The 14,167-nt window shown below is 31.6% G+C and overlaps 1 protein-coding gene across 9 annotated transcripts in view; it reads right to left on the bottom strand.

Moving 5' to 3' along the window:
* The window catches only part of Trdn (triadin), a 362,446-nt gene that overhangs the window by 156,995 nt on the left and 191,284 nt on the right, over positions 1-14,167 (bottom strand). For all 9 annotated transcript variants that reach the window (XM_076858293.2, XM_076858296.2, XM_076858294.2 and 6 more), the window contains one exon: positions 2,121-2,174. In XM_076858293.2, coding sequence (XP_076714408.2) covers positions 2,121-2,174 — 54 coding nt within the window. The remainder of the gene's footprint in view (positions 1-2,120; positions 2,175-14,167) is intronic.

Here is a 14,167-nt window from a genome sequence, read left to right as displayed (position 1 = left end):
GTCATTCGTAGTCCATGAGGAATTCCTCAACTTCCTGTTCTTACTGAAAATCATTTTGTTTTAGTCATATAACATTTAAGACTCCACAATTCATTTCAGCACTATATGACATTCTATTTATGTTGATACTTAAATTTCTTTTATCTTCAAATAATAATCTCCTAAATTATAAAAATATTTATATCACAGACTCCTTAGTGCTTCAAAATTTGTTAAAATAATTTTAAAACATACTTCCAAAGAAATTATGCTGAATCTTAATAATTATAAATGCCTACATGCATATATTTTTGTAAATGTAGATTTTAAATTCTTTTTAACAGTAAAAATAAATAAATGAGCATATGTAAATTAGCTTTCTATCACACTAAAGCATCATTGTTAAATGTATCCCTTCCAGTATACCTACCTGTCTGCTAAGAGATTACTGTCAATTCTGCTTAAATTATTTGTGTAAGTTCTATGTCCACATAGGGTACTTGAAATTATTTCTAGATTTCTGTACATAATTAAATTATATATCTGTAATATTATAAAATATGTGTAAGGAAGTTCTAAAGAGATTCTGCAGTGACACAAATGATAGTTATTCCTACTTTCATGATTCCTTATTTCTGTGAGTACACATACAAGTGCCCAATTCTCACCTTGTTCTCTGTGGTTAATCAACACTTTGATCTAATGTCCTTTCAAAGATAGTTCTAACAAGACTTTAAGATTCTAGGTTATATCCACTCCTCAAAAAATCCTTTATTCAAAAAGAAAAAAATTCAGAGGCTGTCTTGTCCAATGTATTTTGAATGTTGGAATGAAGAGTCTATAGCCTCAAGTTTAAACCTGAAACAAATTGCCAAATATCTTTTCAATTTCCTCCTCTTGAACTCCTCTAATATGAGGCTGAAGTAAAACTAAATTCCTGCCCTAAGTTATAATTCCACATGTGTAAAACATTCTTACAAAGTTTTTGTTAAAACACAAAGAGCCTAAGGTCATTGTATTTTTAATGAGAAAATAATATTTACAGCATGAATCTTTTAAGTGATAATCATTTGATTGAGAAATTTACTTCAAGCTGCATTTTCATGTACACTTGCTCTATTTTTCTATCTTCCATAATATTTGTTACTTTTCCTCTCAGAACTTTCCTAAAGAAGACTCAGTTTTATTGAAACAATAATCAACATGAAAACTAAAAACAGGAATCATAGCTTTTAACCATTCTAGCATATATTGCTCATAAGCAACATTTGGTCAGATGCAATACACCCAAAGGTGTATCATGTGATATCATATGCTAATGAGCCTGCTACAAGGGACTTCTACCCAAAAACAATTGTACCACTGTCAAAATGAATGTCTTATTGCTCAATATTATATAATCTGGCAGAAAAGAGAAGATGCAGATCTTCTCCAATGAAAATTTTACCTTTTGTTTTCTAAAAATGGTTTCTGAAGTTTTCATAGATGACAATGGCAGAACACTTGTCCCCTTCCCTTGTGATTTTGTCAAAATACTCATGGTTTGAGAGTAAATCACTTTTGGTGTCGCAAAAATATTACTAAGTGATAAAACTGATTTTCATAGATGGCTCATCTAAAATGGGGCAACTAACTTTATTAGTCATATCTGGAATCCAATTTCTGCAGTTTGGGTATTTATGGGACAATATTAATTTAATAATATTGTGACTGATTTTCTAATATGACAAATTATAAGGTATGACCAAACACTTGGGAAAATGTACATCATTTTATATATAAATCTATATCTTTTTAATCTATCTAACTATGGCTTACTTATGGAAAAATATTGTATGTAAGGATCAATTACTGAAACTTGGAGCCAAGATACTAATTCTTGGTTCTTTTAGCAGTTTATCTGAATATTTGGTATAATATTTGGTATCTGAATATCTCAGTAATGCTTGCTCTAGTTACTAAGTAAACACTTGCTATATGTATCTTCATGCAACTACATAATGCTTTCTATAATAACCCAGCAGATGGTGCTATTCTGCAATAAACAGCCTTGGCTTTTGTCAATAAAGTGTTAGGAACTTAAGAAAATAACAAGAAAAAGCAATAGATTTTTTTTTTTTTTTAAGTGTTTAATTGCTTACCTTGTGCTGCAACTTTTACAGTCCCTTGTTTGGTTTCAGAAGCTTTTTCTGGCTCTTAGAAAGAAAAATAAAAATAAACAAATTACCCTGAAGTGCTGTTTCAAAAAATGTATTAAAAAGAACAATAAAGGTGAGAAATTACAAAATAAGGAAGGATTAGTTTTGGCATTCATAATTTTTGTTTACAAGTAAAGATAGTGGAATTACAGAGAATGGGTCTTATTGAAACAAACAAACATAAGTGACTGAAAGAAATTAGAGCATAAAATAAAGATGCCCCAAAATGTTTTACTCATTGTTCACTGACCATAGAACATCATGGTCATAGAACCTTTTGCACCTGAATTTAAAAATCTCAGGATTCTTCATGAATTATTGCTTTATTAATCAGTTCTTTCAAATGAATGGAACACTTGGATACAAAGTGGCTCATTGAAAGTCCCTGATGACTCCTACAGGAATAAAGCCCAGACAACCAATTTCAAGCTGAAGCCTTTAACTTGGAGATGACATTCCCCATATTGCTGTGTTGTCCATCACTATCAGCATGGCCCTGGGCAACAATGTATATTGTAAGAGAATGAAGGAGCTTCATTTTTAATCTTTCTTCCTCTTTGTTCTTAGGTTTTGTTGCTATTGTTCTTTTTCCCCTTTTGTTCAGAATTTTTTGTCTTAAAAGAAACAAGGTAAGAAAAATTCATGTTTACCGTAAATATTTTTAGATAGAATAAAAAAAAAAGAGAAATGAATACTTCAAAAAGCAATGACATTTCACATCTTAGTATGGTTCATGATTCTCTTTACTAAGTTTTCAATAATGGAATTATTCTATAATATGGGAAAGCAGATTTAGCCATTTGCTAGATGTTAAATATGGGAGTTGAGGGCTGGGGATGTGGCTCAAGCGGTAGCGCGCTCTCCTGGCATGTGTGCAGCCAGGGTTCGATCCTCAGCACCACATACAAAGAAAGATGTTGTGTTCGCCGAAAACTAAAAAATAAAATATTAAAAAATTCTCTCTTTCTCTCTCTCTCTCCCTCTCTCACTCTCTCTTTAAAAAAAATATGGGAGTTGATAAACACATAAGTACATTCAATCTTTCACTTGATATCAGCTTATTTTAATTTGCAATACTAGTTAGAGTTCTAAGATAACAAGATTGCATCAGAATAATTGGGAAAATAATTATAAGTTAAAATTGCATGCTTTTTGTCCAAACAAAAGAAGTTTAATTATTAATTCATATTTACCCTTTGCTGGAGAGATAATAATTAATTTATATCATAATGACAATTATGAAAATTCTAATACTTCATTTTGTCTTTATATAAAAGAAATAACATTTGATTCATATATTATTTTATTTTTATATTTATTGCTTCAGACAAAATATATCTTGCCAAAATTAAATTCAGTTTACCTAAAAATCTGTTTATGATTGATTTTTATTTTTTTCTGGAGGAAAGTTTTTGACAAATAGCATGCTAGTAATATCTCTGTCCAGTCCAGAAGACATGATCCTAGTTAGTAGTCAGGATTTCCATTTAGATATGGAATTGTTAATTTAGTTCTATGTATTACTCTTAACCTACACCTATATGACTAGCATTTCATAGGTACTTATTAAATATCTGATGCCTAAAAAAATGGATAAATAAGAAAATATTATGTCCAAAGGACAACTGAACTGCTCAAATATTTTACTCTTTGGATATCTGAATATACCAAAGTATAATAGTGTAGTTTGTGGTTAAATTTAGAAAAAAGTTTTGAAATATTAACTAGTAAATTACTTTTAAAAATTGCAGCTTTTATCTTCTCCTTTTTCTTCATGATCTCTTAAATCACTGATCTTAAACAACACCAGTACATGTAATATTTGATTGAACCACTCATTACACCCAATTATGAGTCATGGAATGCTTTCCTAAGGATCTTATTACTTCTCCCACTGACCACTTTATTTTCCTGTTGGTTGTATTCTCAGTGGTCCAATACAGAAAATTCCCCTGACTGCTCAGCATTCCCCATTTGAGTGCTCTGACAGGCTGGTCATCTCTCAACAAGATCTCAACAGTAACCTTAACCTGCCTTCTATTTGGCTGTATGCACAGGCAGTGAGTGTGTTTTAGGGCTCAATTCTTTTGAACACTTCTTTCTGCTATGCCCCAATTCCCTCCCGAGTTTTCCCTGCCTCTACTCTTTTGCAAAAAAAAAAAAAAAAAAAAAAAAAAAAAAAAAAAAGCCAGTTAACAAATGAATACTGATACATTGAAGCGACTGTACTCAGGTAAAGGTATGTTTTAAGGAGGACATTCTGTGTATTTTTAACTGTAAAGGAATGATTCTAAGGAAGGTAAATCTCAGGACCATATAAGTAGCATGTTGTTTATCCCTCAAAATTCCATCTATTCCCTCTCCGACTAAAACTTTTAAGTCCATTTACATTAATTTATAAACTATTACATGAACTACATCTCAGTAGAAACTAGCAATTTAAAACCAAATATCTTTTCAATAACACAGCCAGCTGTATCCACCCCAAAATAATATCAGCCTCAAAGCTTACCAGGGACACATGCAGAGATGAGCAGATTGGACACACACTTGAGCACAGTATTTCAGTTTTTAAAACTGCCTGGCTTAAAAAGGGATTCAACCCTGAGATCATAAATGCACAACATAAGAAAGTCACCCCAAAAATGGTATGAATGAAACACTTTAAATCCATACAGACAAATTTTGATTATAAATACTTCTCCTACCTCCTTTTGAAATATGCTAACTACAAAATAAACTAGCATTTAACTAATGAAATCATTCACAAAAATAACAAAAACAATATAATTAACCCCATGTATGCAACATCCATTTAAAATATCAAGTGATAACCAGTTTTATTTTTTTGTACTACCCCACTACATACATCCTAATTTTTCAATGATATTGTTATTTTGAATTAATTTTTATTTAAGACAGTTATATTTTAAATAAAGCACATGATTATTTTAAATAAAAGTAGATAATCATAAAAAGTATTAACAGAAGATTAGAATAATACTGATATAGATAGTAATATTTCAGACTAAAACATTAGTCAGTATCAACCTATATTAAAATTTCAGCATAATTAGTGTTTTAGTAAAAAACTATTAGATAAGTTTGTATTCCTAGGATTCCAGAGCATATTTTATTTATATAAACAAGTTGGTATGGTTAGATAAGCCAAATATTTCAATTTGTTTTGAATCCAAAGGCAAAAGAGTGTAATCTACAAAATTGAAAAAAGTATTGTGAGACTATAAACTGTTTTGCTAAGGAAACAATTTTTGCATGTACTTTTAAAGATTAGCTTCATATCATAAACTTTTCATATATGTAAAGTTGTTTATATTCTGGTCTCAATTATTGTAAGGGGTAAATCCACTGAGTGTCCAAATGTAGTTTTCGCATCAAATGAACTGCTAAATTACAAGTCCCAGTGTTGTTCTTTGGCTAAGGGACAGGTAATAACCATAGGATTGCAGAGAACAATACATCTTCAATGTATTTTAAGCATTCACTCACTTCCAGAGGAAAAAAAATCACTATATTTATTATGCTTTGTTTTTAGATTAAGTTGGGAGTGATCAATTACTATTTCAAGTGAACAAAGAATAATCCCAGAGTAATTATAATGTAAATTCATTCAGTTCATCAAATAATAACTAACTAAATAAGAAAGATTTCATTAAAAAGAGGAAGAAATAGGAGCAGGAGAAGGAATAGAACAGGTGATGAAGCAGAAAGTGAGTCTTCATTCTGGTCATTTCTCAACATCCAGCCCACTTGGGCTTGACAGTACAATTTCTACCTCAAAGTAATTAATTACATAATTATTAACTTAGACAATCATCCCTTCTTACTACCCTAAAAATTCCCCCAAGAGCATTAGTTGTTACTTATTCAACCTAGCAAACTGACGGAATTTCCTTTTTAATACTTGTAAGCAATTATTGCTCAGAAAATCTAACTGTAAAAGTTAAAAAAAATGATATAAGACATTAAATTTAGGAATCTGTTAAATTTTTAAGATGACACAAACTAATTAAACTCTTTTGTTCTTTGATCACTGATTATGTATTATGCAGAAAGTCTTTTAATTTTAAATTTCAGAACTTGATTTTCAGTATTCTGTGACCAGGATTCTAGTAGAGAAGTTTGAAGAATTTCACTATCACACCATTTCACTATAGCCTTTTTATTAAGCATTTCTTTATGACTTAAATTAAAAACCAAACTTCTTTTCTTAATTTTCAAAAAAAGAAACATTTTTGAAAGTTTTATCTTGTTAGTTTCACAATGTGCAAGACATTTAGATTTTTGTTAGACTATAAAACTAAGCATTAAGAAAAAGATGAATACTTTGACACAAACCGACAGAGAAATTTATATTTATTGGATTTATAGCTAAAATTTGAACCAGCAATGCAAAACATTTTGATCCCTCAAAAGGTATACTTCTTTTTTTTGAATACCATACTAGAAATTAGTGACAAATTATCTTCCAACCAATGAGCTGCTAAATCAAGCTCTAAATTACTGTTCTCTCTTCTTATAAATAACAGTATTATTTTTGGATATAGATACTCCTAAACAGAGAAAGGTTAACATTTAACCTAAAAGATACAATGTGCTTAAAAGCTCTTAGGTTAAGCCTCTTGTACTTATTGCTCTAGGAGAGCATATTTCAGGGGTATTACTTCTTTTCAGTATGATAATTACCCTATTGAGATGAAATTCATCATGAAGCAGCCTTTAGCCATCCTGTCTAACCAAGGGGACTGAAGCCTGAAAGAAGGGCCTACTTGCTGCCAGATATGCAAATTACAAAAGGTACACAATGCAGAAATATGAATAATTTATCAAAATAATCTGTTATTGCTAGAGGTTAAAACTCTAAATAAACTGGCAACATCATTTACAATAGGTAGCATAATATAGCTAGATTTCTTTTCCCCTAGAAAAGCTTCACTTCATCAAGCAACGTATTTTGTTTTAGAATCTAAGAAGCCTTTCATTTAATAGGTTAGCATTTTACAGTTTAATCCAGAGGGGGAAAAATAATTATTCAATGTCTGTTAATATAGTCCCATTATTTTCTTCTTAATCTTTAAGAAATCAGGCTTTTAATGTTTTTCCCATTGAAATCATTCTACATTTTTTTTTAAATTTGAGATAAAGAAAAGATGCTTTAATTAAATTAAAGCCAAAATCACTTCATGTGATTTTGGGCATCAGTTCTTCTCAGTATTACTTGGAGACAACTAGGCATAGGAGAATATACATTTCCTACTTATAGCATTCTCTAGCTTTCTGGTTAGAATGTGGAAGGATGACAAATTTGTTAAGCAATTAACAATTTAAAGTTTAGAGTTGAAGAGGAAGGGACAAATGTATTTAAGTGATTAAAAGAAGTTTGGTGAATAAAACAGGAAGCTAAGAATGAGAACAGTCAAATGAATTTTACTCTTCAATATGTTTCACAGTTTGAGAGAAGTGTGGATTTCATTTAGACTAAGAAAAAGTCTAATTTCATACATTGAATAAAAATCATATTGTGCAACACCATAGGAAGATATAAAATTCTACTTTTGGAGATGTGGGACAGAAATATCTGTCTTAGAGTGTTGTTCAACGTATCCACATAAATAAAGGGAAAGTTGATCAAACAGGTCTCTTTCTACCTTCAATAGTGATTTTCTAAAATCAGCAACTACACACACAGACAAGAGTATTTGAAGATATTAGATATATTATGTTTTGATGGCAAATTTTGTATTTATTTATTTTTATTACTGACAATTACCATGATAATTCATTCTCTTTTCATTGATTGTATTCTGGAAGTGAGCATTCTGACCAAAAACCAAGACTGATTTTCCTAGGACACATGCTGGAACAATTTAGAATCAAGTAGAAATTTGAATTCTACTTAGGGTTTTCTGTAGGAATGTGAAACTTTATTAAAATAAATGCTATCATGTGGAAAAATATTTCATTTGCCATGTGAGTGATTTATTTTCAAGGATTGGACCCCAAGATTGATTTGAGTTCTTTAAGCAATAGTAAATAAATATATAAATAAATAATGTAAGAATATATTCTAGATAAATGGCCATTTTATCATATATAAGTTACATACACTAGAATTTATTACTTTTCAGTCATATTTTCCAGTTAAAGTTTCAGTGGTGAAATTCCCATTGGACTTTCTGTTCTGTTGTTAGATGCCTTGCTTCATATTTTACTCACTGGGTAGGAAATGTTCCCTCATTAAATGATATTGAACAGCATGATCTCAATTCAGCACTGAGAAAAATAGTTCCTATTATTCTAATGTTAGTAAACAGTGTTTGTGAATATCACCATTCTTGTACTTATTCTGGTTTTCACTTTTACAGAAAAAAAGAAACAGCAATTTTATCTCATTAGCCCATTTGGAAATGTTATAAACAAACAGAATTTTAAGTGTATATGTAGTTGAATGAAAATATAAAATAGTAAGGACAGTGAAAGGAAAACTGAGCAAAGACAGGTTTATTCTTACCTGTATCCTCAGTTTCTAACACCTTTCTTGGCACTGAGTAGATATTCAGTAAATGTTCTTGGGTGAATAAATGAATAATGATTAGGAGACAAGGTATTTGAAAAAAATCAGTGTTATATGCCTTCAATTCTAAATCAAATGGATAGCAATTATCCTCACAAATAACTCCGATTCCCTGAGTCTTTTTTTTTTCTCAGCAATTCTGCAGATGTCAAAATCTGAAGATGTTATAATCATGTAGAAAATTCAGGGTTTATGAAATGCAGATTTATTACAGTTATAAATTTAAGTCATTTCCAAAGAAAAGGAAAATCCTCAACAAAGACCCACATCATGTAATCTGAGGGAGAATTCAGAGGTGTTTTTTAAAGGACTTTCTACTATACTCAGTCATCAAGATGAACAGTTTAGTGGTTAAATAATATGCAATTTGATTTTAAGTGACAAAATTCTTCTCTAATTACTGAGGTCTGTCACTCAGTCTTCTGTGTTTATTGTGCTATGCATACTGGTGATATGGAACCATATTGCCTAAAAATAAGAATGAATTCCACTCACGGTTTTGGCACTACATAAAAAATACTAAATACAATGGTGATTATCTGAGTTTTAGAGATTGGCAATTTTCAGGAGGCAGGATATAAATATGATTTGATAAAGAGAGAGCATATTGGGCCACAAAGATATAAGGAATAGAAAGCTGCAAAATGAATGAGTGGTGGTCTATTCTCCCTCATCAGGATCAGCCTGTCTGTGGCAGAAGAAAGTAAAAATTGTAAATTAAATGAGCAGAAGGCCATTGTCCTGAGGCTATCTTGCTACTGTGAATTTCTATGTAATGGGCTGCAACCTAAGAGTATATCAATTGAATTAAGTCTAACTTGGAAGTTTATTTTTCATAACAGCTGCATCATATCCAATCACAAACAGCTGAGCTTCAGCCAATCACAAGCAGCCAACTGACAAGACTATGACCTCCTAAGGCAAGCACCTAGCTATGTTACTTTGTGTTGCTTCCACATTTACTCAATGCCCACATTGCTAAGAGGAATTCTCTGAAATTCTTTCAATTTTGAGTGCTTGTCTGATTCATTAATCAATTTTTGCTCAAATAAACTCAAACTCAGTTTTCTTAACACTTATTATTTTCAAAACACGCTAATTTTAAAAAAAAATTTAATTAAGTTATGGTCAAAATAATTGACCTTGAAATTTCTGCAAATGGGGAAGACATTTTTCCTAGGGCACTGACAGCAACTGCAGTTTGAGCCACATTTTGAAGAAACAATATACTGTATGATTGTTAGGATTTAACTTGGTAGCATGGAAATTAGATAAAATGTCACTGAAATGCTCTACCTGTAAAGCTATAATATCTAAGAGTAGACAAATGCTCAAGGAAATCAAAAGAAAATAATGTTAACTATTTGAAAAAAAAGAAATTAATAGAATTTTGAGATTTATTTAACACCTACATAGGAAGAAGGCTGTTTATTCAAATGGGTTTTGAATAGGTTTTGGATCTGAGAAACAAAGTTGGTTTTACATAATGTAATTAAAGTTTATTGTACCTGTAGAGTTTAAAACAGTGGTAAAACTTCCAATGAAATATTGTGCACACATATTGGAAAAATATAATCCTTTAAGAAATATGGAGATTTTATAGTTATCCACATGGAAATGCAACATAAAATTATTAGAGTGAATTTTTTTCCAAGGAAGAAATAAATAGAATGTCTCAGTTTGTACCCCATCAAGAAATATATTGGTTAATAATGCATAAGAACAATCCAAATGTCAATTTCAGCAAGATCAAGGGAAAGGAAGCTTTTTAAAATGAAGAAATAAACCTAAGTATTAAGTAAAAATAAAGTTTGTTTTCATATTTAGGTGTTTCCAAGTAACTAATATGGGCATGAATATGGAATAAAACATGAGACTATAAAGAAGCTAGCCACTACGGGCTTAAAATGGGTGATGGTAAAAATGGAGGTAAGGAGTGTAACTCAAATTTTAACAACTATAGCCAAGGTCAATAGGAAAAAAAAATAGAATCTAAAGTGGCTTGAAGGATACTGGAATTTAGAATTGTAGAGTTAATAATCTAAAAAGAGTCTTAGAGATGGATAAAACTTTTTTTAAAGTTCATTGATTAACACATATAATTGCAATAAACAACCAAAAAGAAAGATTTACTTTTTACCCTACAAGGAATTGCTAAATTTAAGTCTGTTTTCCAACTATTGTTATTTTTTAATTACATTGTTTTCAAGAGTTTCAACTGCATCATATTTAGAAGATTCCAATGTTCCTTCACTAAAGAAATGTTTGAAAGTAATGGCATAAAATGGTTTATACAAATATAAATAATAAGCAAATTAATTCACTGAAAATAATATATGTGTAATTGAATAAGACACAGTAATGATTTCATGAGATTTATTATAAGATGAAGTACAGTTTAAAAAATTTATCATTTTAATCTAGTGGACAAGAGGTGTCTTGTAGATTTGGCAATTTATAACCTTATTCAGTAATTAAGATGTCTTGGTCAGTTTTTAGTCAGTACTTAGCCATTATTATTTTCCTTGATGAATTTACTTTATTACATGTTCCATAAACTTGTAGGAATTTCTTTACATACTCAAACTTCTATGTAAACAGCATTTAATTTGTATTTATGAACATTAATAAATGATCTCCCAGAAATACGTTTTGAAATACATTTTATAAGAGAGAATAAATATAAACACTAGGTGTTCACAGCAAGCAGGTGAATTTTCAAGGATTTGGCCATGCAATTAAAGGTGATATATAGACTTATAAAATGTCTGGGCTTTGTATTCAAGGTTCTGAACGTTCATATTTCTGTTATACAATCATTTTTAAAAGTTTAATATTATAAATAAATCTTTAACTGGTGCTATGTTTTGAATGTTTGTGTCCCCCTCCAAAATTCATGTTGAAACCCAATCCCAAGACAACAGTATTAAAAGGTTGGGCTTTTAGGAGGCATATAGGCCATGAAGGCCATGTCCTGAAGTATAGATGTATGCCTTATAAAAAAAAATTGCAGAGTTTGAATTCCACCGTGTGAGGATACAGCTTTCGTCTCCTCCAGAAGTTTCAGCAACAAGATGCCAACAAAGAAACAGAGAGCAGTCCTTGTCAGACACCAAACCTCCTAGCACCTTAATCTTAGACTTCCCAGTCTCAAGAACTATAGAAAATAAATTTATTTGTTTAAATTATCCAATCTGCAGTATTTTGTTATAGTAGCAGAGAAAAGATAACAAAGAAGATAAAAAACATTTGTTTAGGAGAAACAAAAAGTAAAGAGAGAAAGTAGAGTGGTATTTTTCCTTTCCCTTAAGTCAAATTGGAGATTTTAGAAACACTTGGCATATGCCCTCCAAAATTGAGGTGGGAGAGGTTTCTGCACTGGTACTTGTCTCACACTGAAAAAGTCTAAGGTGAGAAATTGTTTGGTTGTCCAGAGCAATGAATATGTACATGTACTAATAGGGGCAGTGTGAGAAAGCTGAGGAGTTCCTAAAGAGCTAGTTACAGGAGTCTTTGCACATCTGAGGAACAATAGCCAGATTTCTCCAACAGAAAGATTTTAAAGAATCCCAAATAGAGTTTCATAAAAAGAATCAGTTTGAGATATTTGACGTGGATAAATGGCACCAATTGAGGTTACACTTGAACCAATAGAGAAAGATAGCTGTGTTCCTTATCTCCTCCTTCCCCTTGCTCCAACCTGGTGGAATGTTAATCAGCTTTTAGTGGGTAGAGTAAGGAAGAGTAAAGAAACCCACAGCACCTTCCATCTGCATGCAGGTTTATAGGTTCAGAGGACTGACAGAATTCAAGCTGAAAGGAATTTTTAATATAAGTGAAAATTGAGAACTTTTGTAACAGTGTTGTGAATGCTCTAAATGCTTGGAAAAAGAGAGTACTGTTTTGTTAGCTGAAATGAGCATGACCAATAAAGTTAGAGAATCTTTTGCTGAGTTTGTAAGAGATAGGGAGAAGCAAGTCTACAAAGTAAACTTGCGATGGTAGTTATGGTGTTTTAATGAGTTTTTGACCGCTTGAGCAAAATACTTGACATAACCAACCTAAAGGAGGAAAAGTTTACTTTGCTTTGGTTTCAGAGGTTTTAGTCCATGGTTGACCAGCTCCATTGGTCTTAGATATGATAGAACATCATGGTGGAGAAGGTGTCAGAGGAAATCTCCTGAACGCATGGAAGCCAGCAAAGAGGGAAGGGCCAAGGACAAGAAATAATCCACAAGTGTTCGTTCCTAGTGACCTACTTCTTCCAACCATGACTCACCTGCCTACAGATTCTACCAACCCCCAGGAGTCGATTCAGCTTTCAGTGGATTAATCCATGGATGAGGTCAGAGTTCTCATGATCCATCACTTCCCCAAATCCCCACCTCTGGACATTAATGCACTGGGGACTATGTTGTTCAGCTTTTCATCACTGTGACCAAAACACCTGACTACAACTTAGTGGAGAAATATTTAGTTTGGGGTTCATTGTTTAAGAAGTCTTAGTTCATAATGATCCAACTTCATCACTCTGGCCCTGAGATGAGGCATAACATCATGGAAGAAGTAAATGGCAAAAGAAAGCTACTCAGCTCATGGTGGCTGGGAAACAGAGAGAAGATGATAGAATCCTCAAAGGAATGTCCCTAGTTATCAACTTCTTCCATCCATGCCCCATTTGTCTATAGTTACCACCCAGTTAGTCTATTCAAATTATAATCCAGGAAATGGATCAATCCAGCTCTCATAGTCTAATCAATTTACCTCTGAACATTCCTTCATTGTCTATCATGAGCTTTTAGGGAACATCTCATATTCAAACACTACCAGTGACCAAGCTTTCAATACATTCCAGATCTAATTAATAACACATAAAAAAAAAGTTGCTTTCTGTTTTTAGCCAACTCAATGTGGCATGTTTAGTTAATTCTACATATAAAGAAGAGCCCAGGCACTTCCTTATGCTCTTATTTGCCCTTTTCCTTTTTTTCTTTTTATCTTCACAATCACTATTTTATTTTTAACTGATACATAGAAACATAAAAATTATACATAATAATAGGATCCATGTGATGCTTCAATACATGTATGAATTTTGTAATGCTTAAATCAGGTTAAATTTCTCTACTTCCTCAATTGTTTATCATTTCTTCATGTGAAAACCTTTGATCTTTCTTCTAGCATTTAGAGATTAAATAGTATATAATTGCTATCTACAGTCAAGTCAGGTGTGAGATACCACACCAGAGCTTCTTCCCTCTAATTTAATTTAGTAGAAATTGATCAGCCTCCCCCCTACCCCACCACACTGCCTTCCAGTCCCTCCTCTCTCCTGCTTCTGGTAACCACCATTCTACTCCCAACCTCTATGGGATCAACTTTTTAAATTTTTCTC

Source organism: Callospermophilus lateralis, chromosome 6 (genome assembly GCF_048772815.1).
Source record: "Callospermophilus lateralis isolate mCalLat2 chromosome 6, mCalLat2.hap1, whole genome shotgun sequence".
Classification (NCBI taxonomy): Eukaryota; Metazoa; Chordata; class Mammalia; order Rodentia; family Sciuridae; genus Callospermophilus; species Callospermophilus lateralis.
The sequence above is the reverse complement of the archived record's forward strand: the minus strand, read 5'-3'. Positions and strand labels throughout refer to the sequence as shown.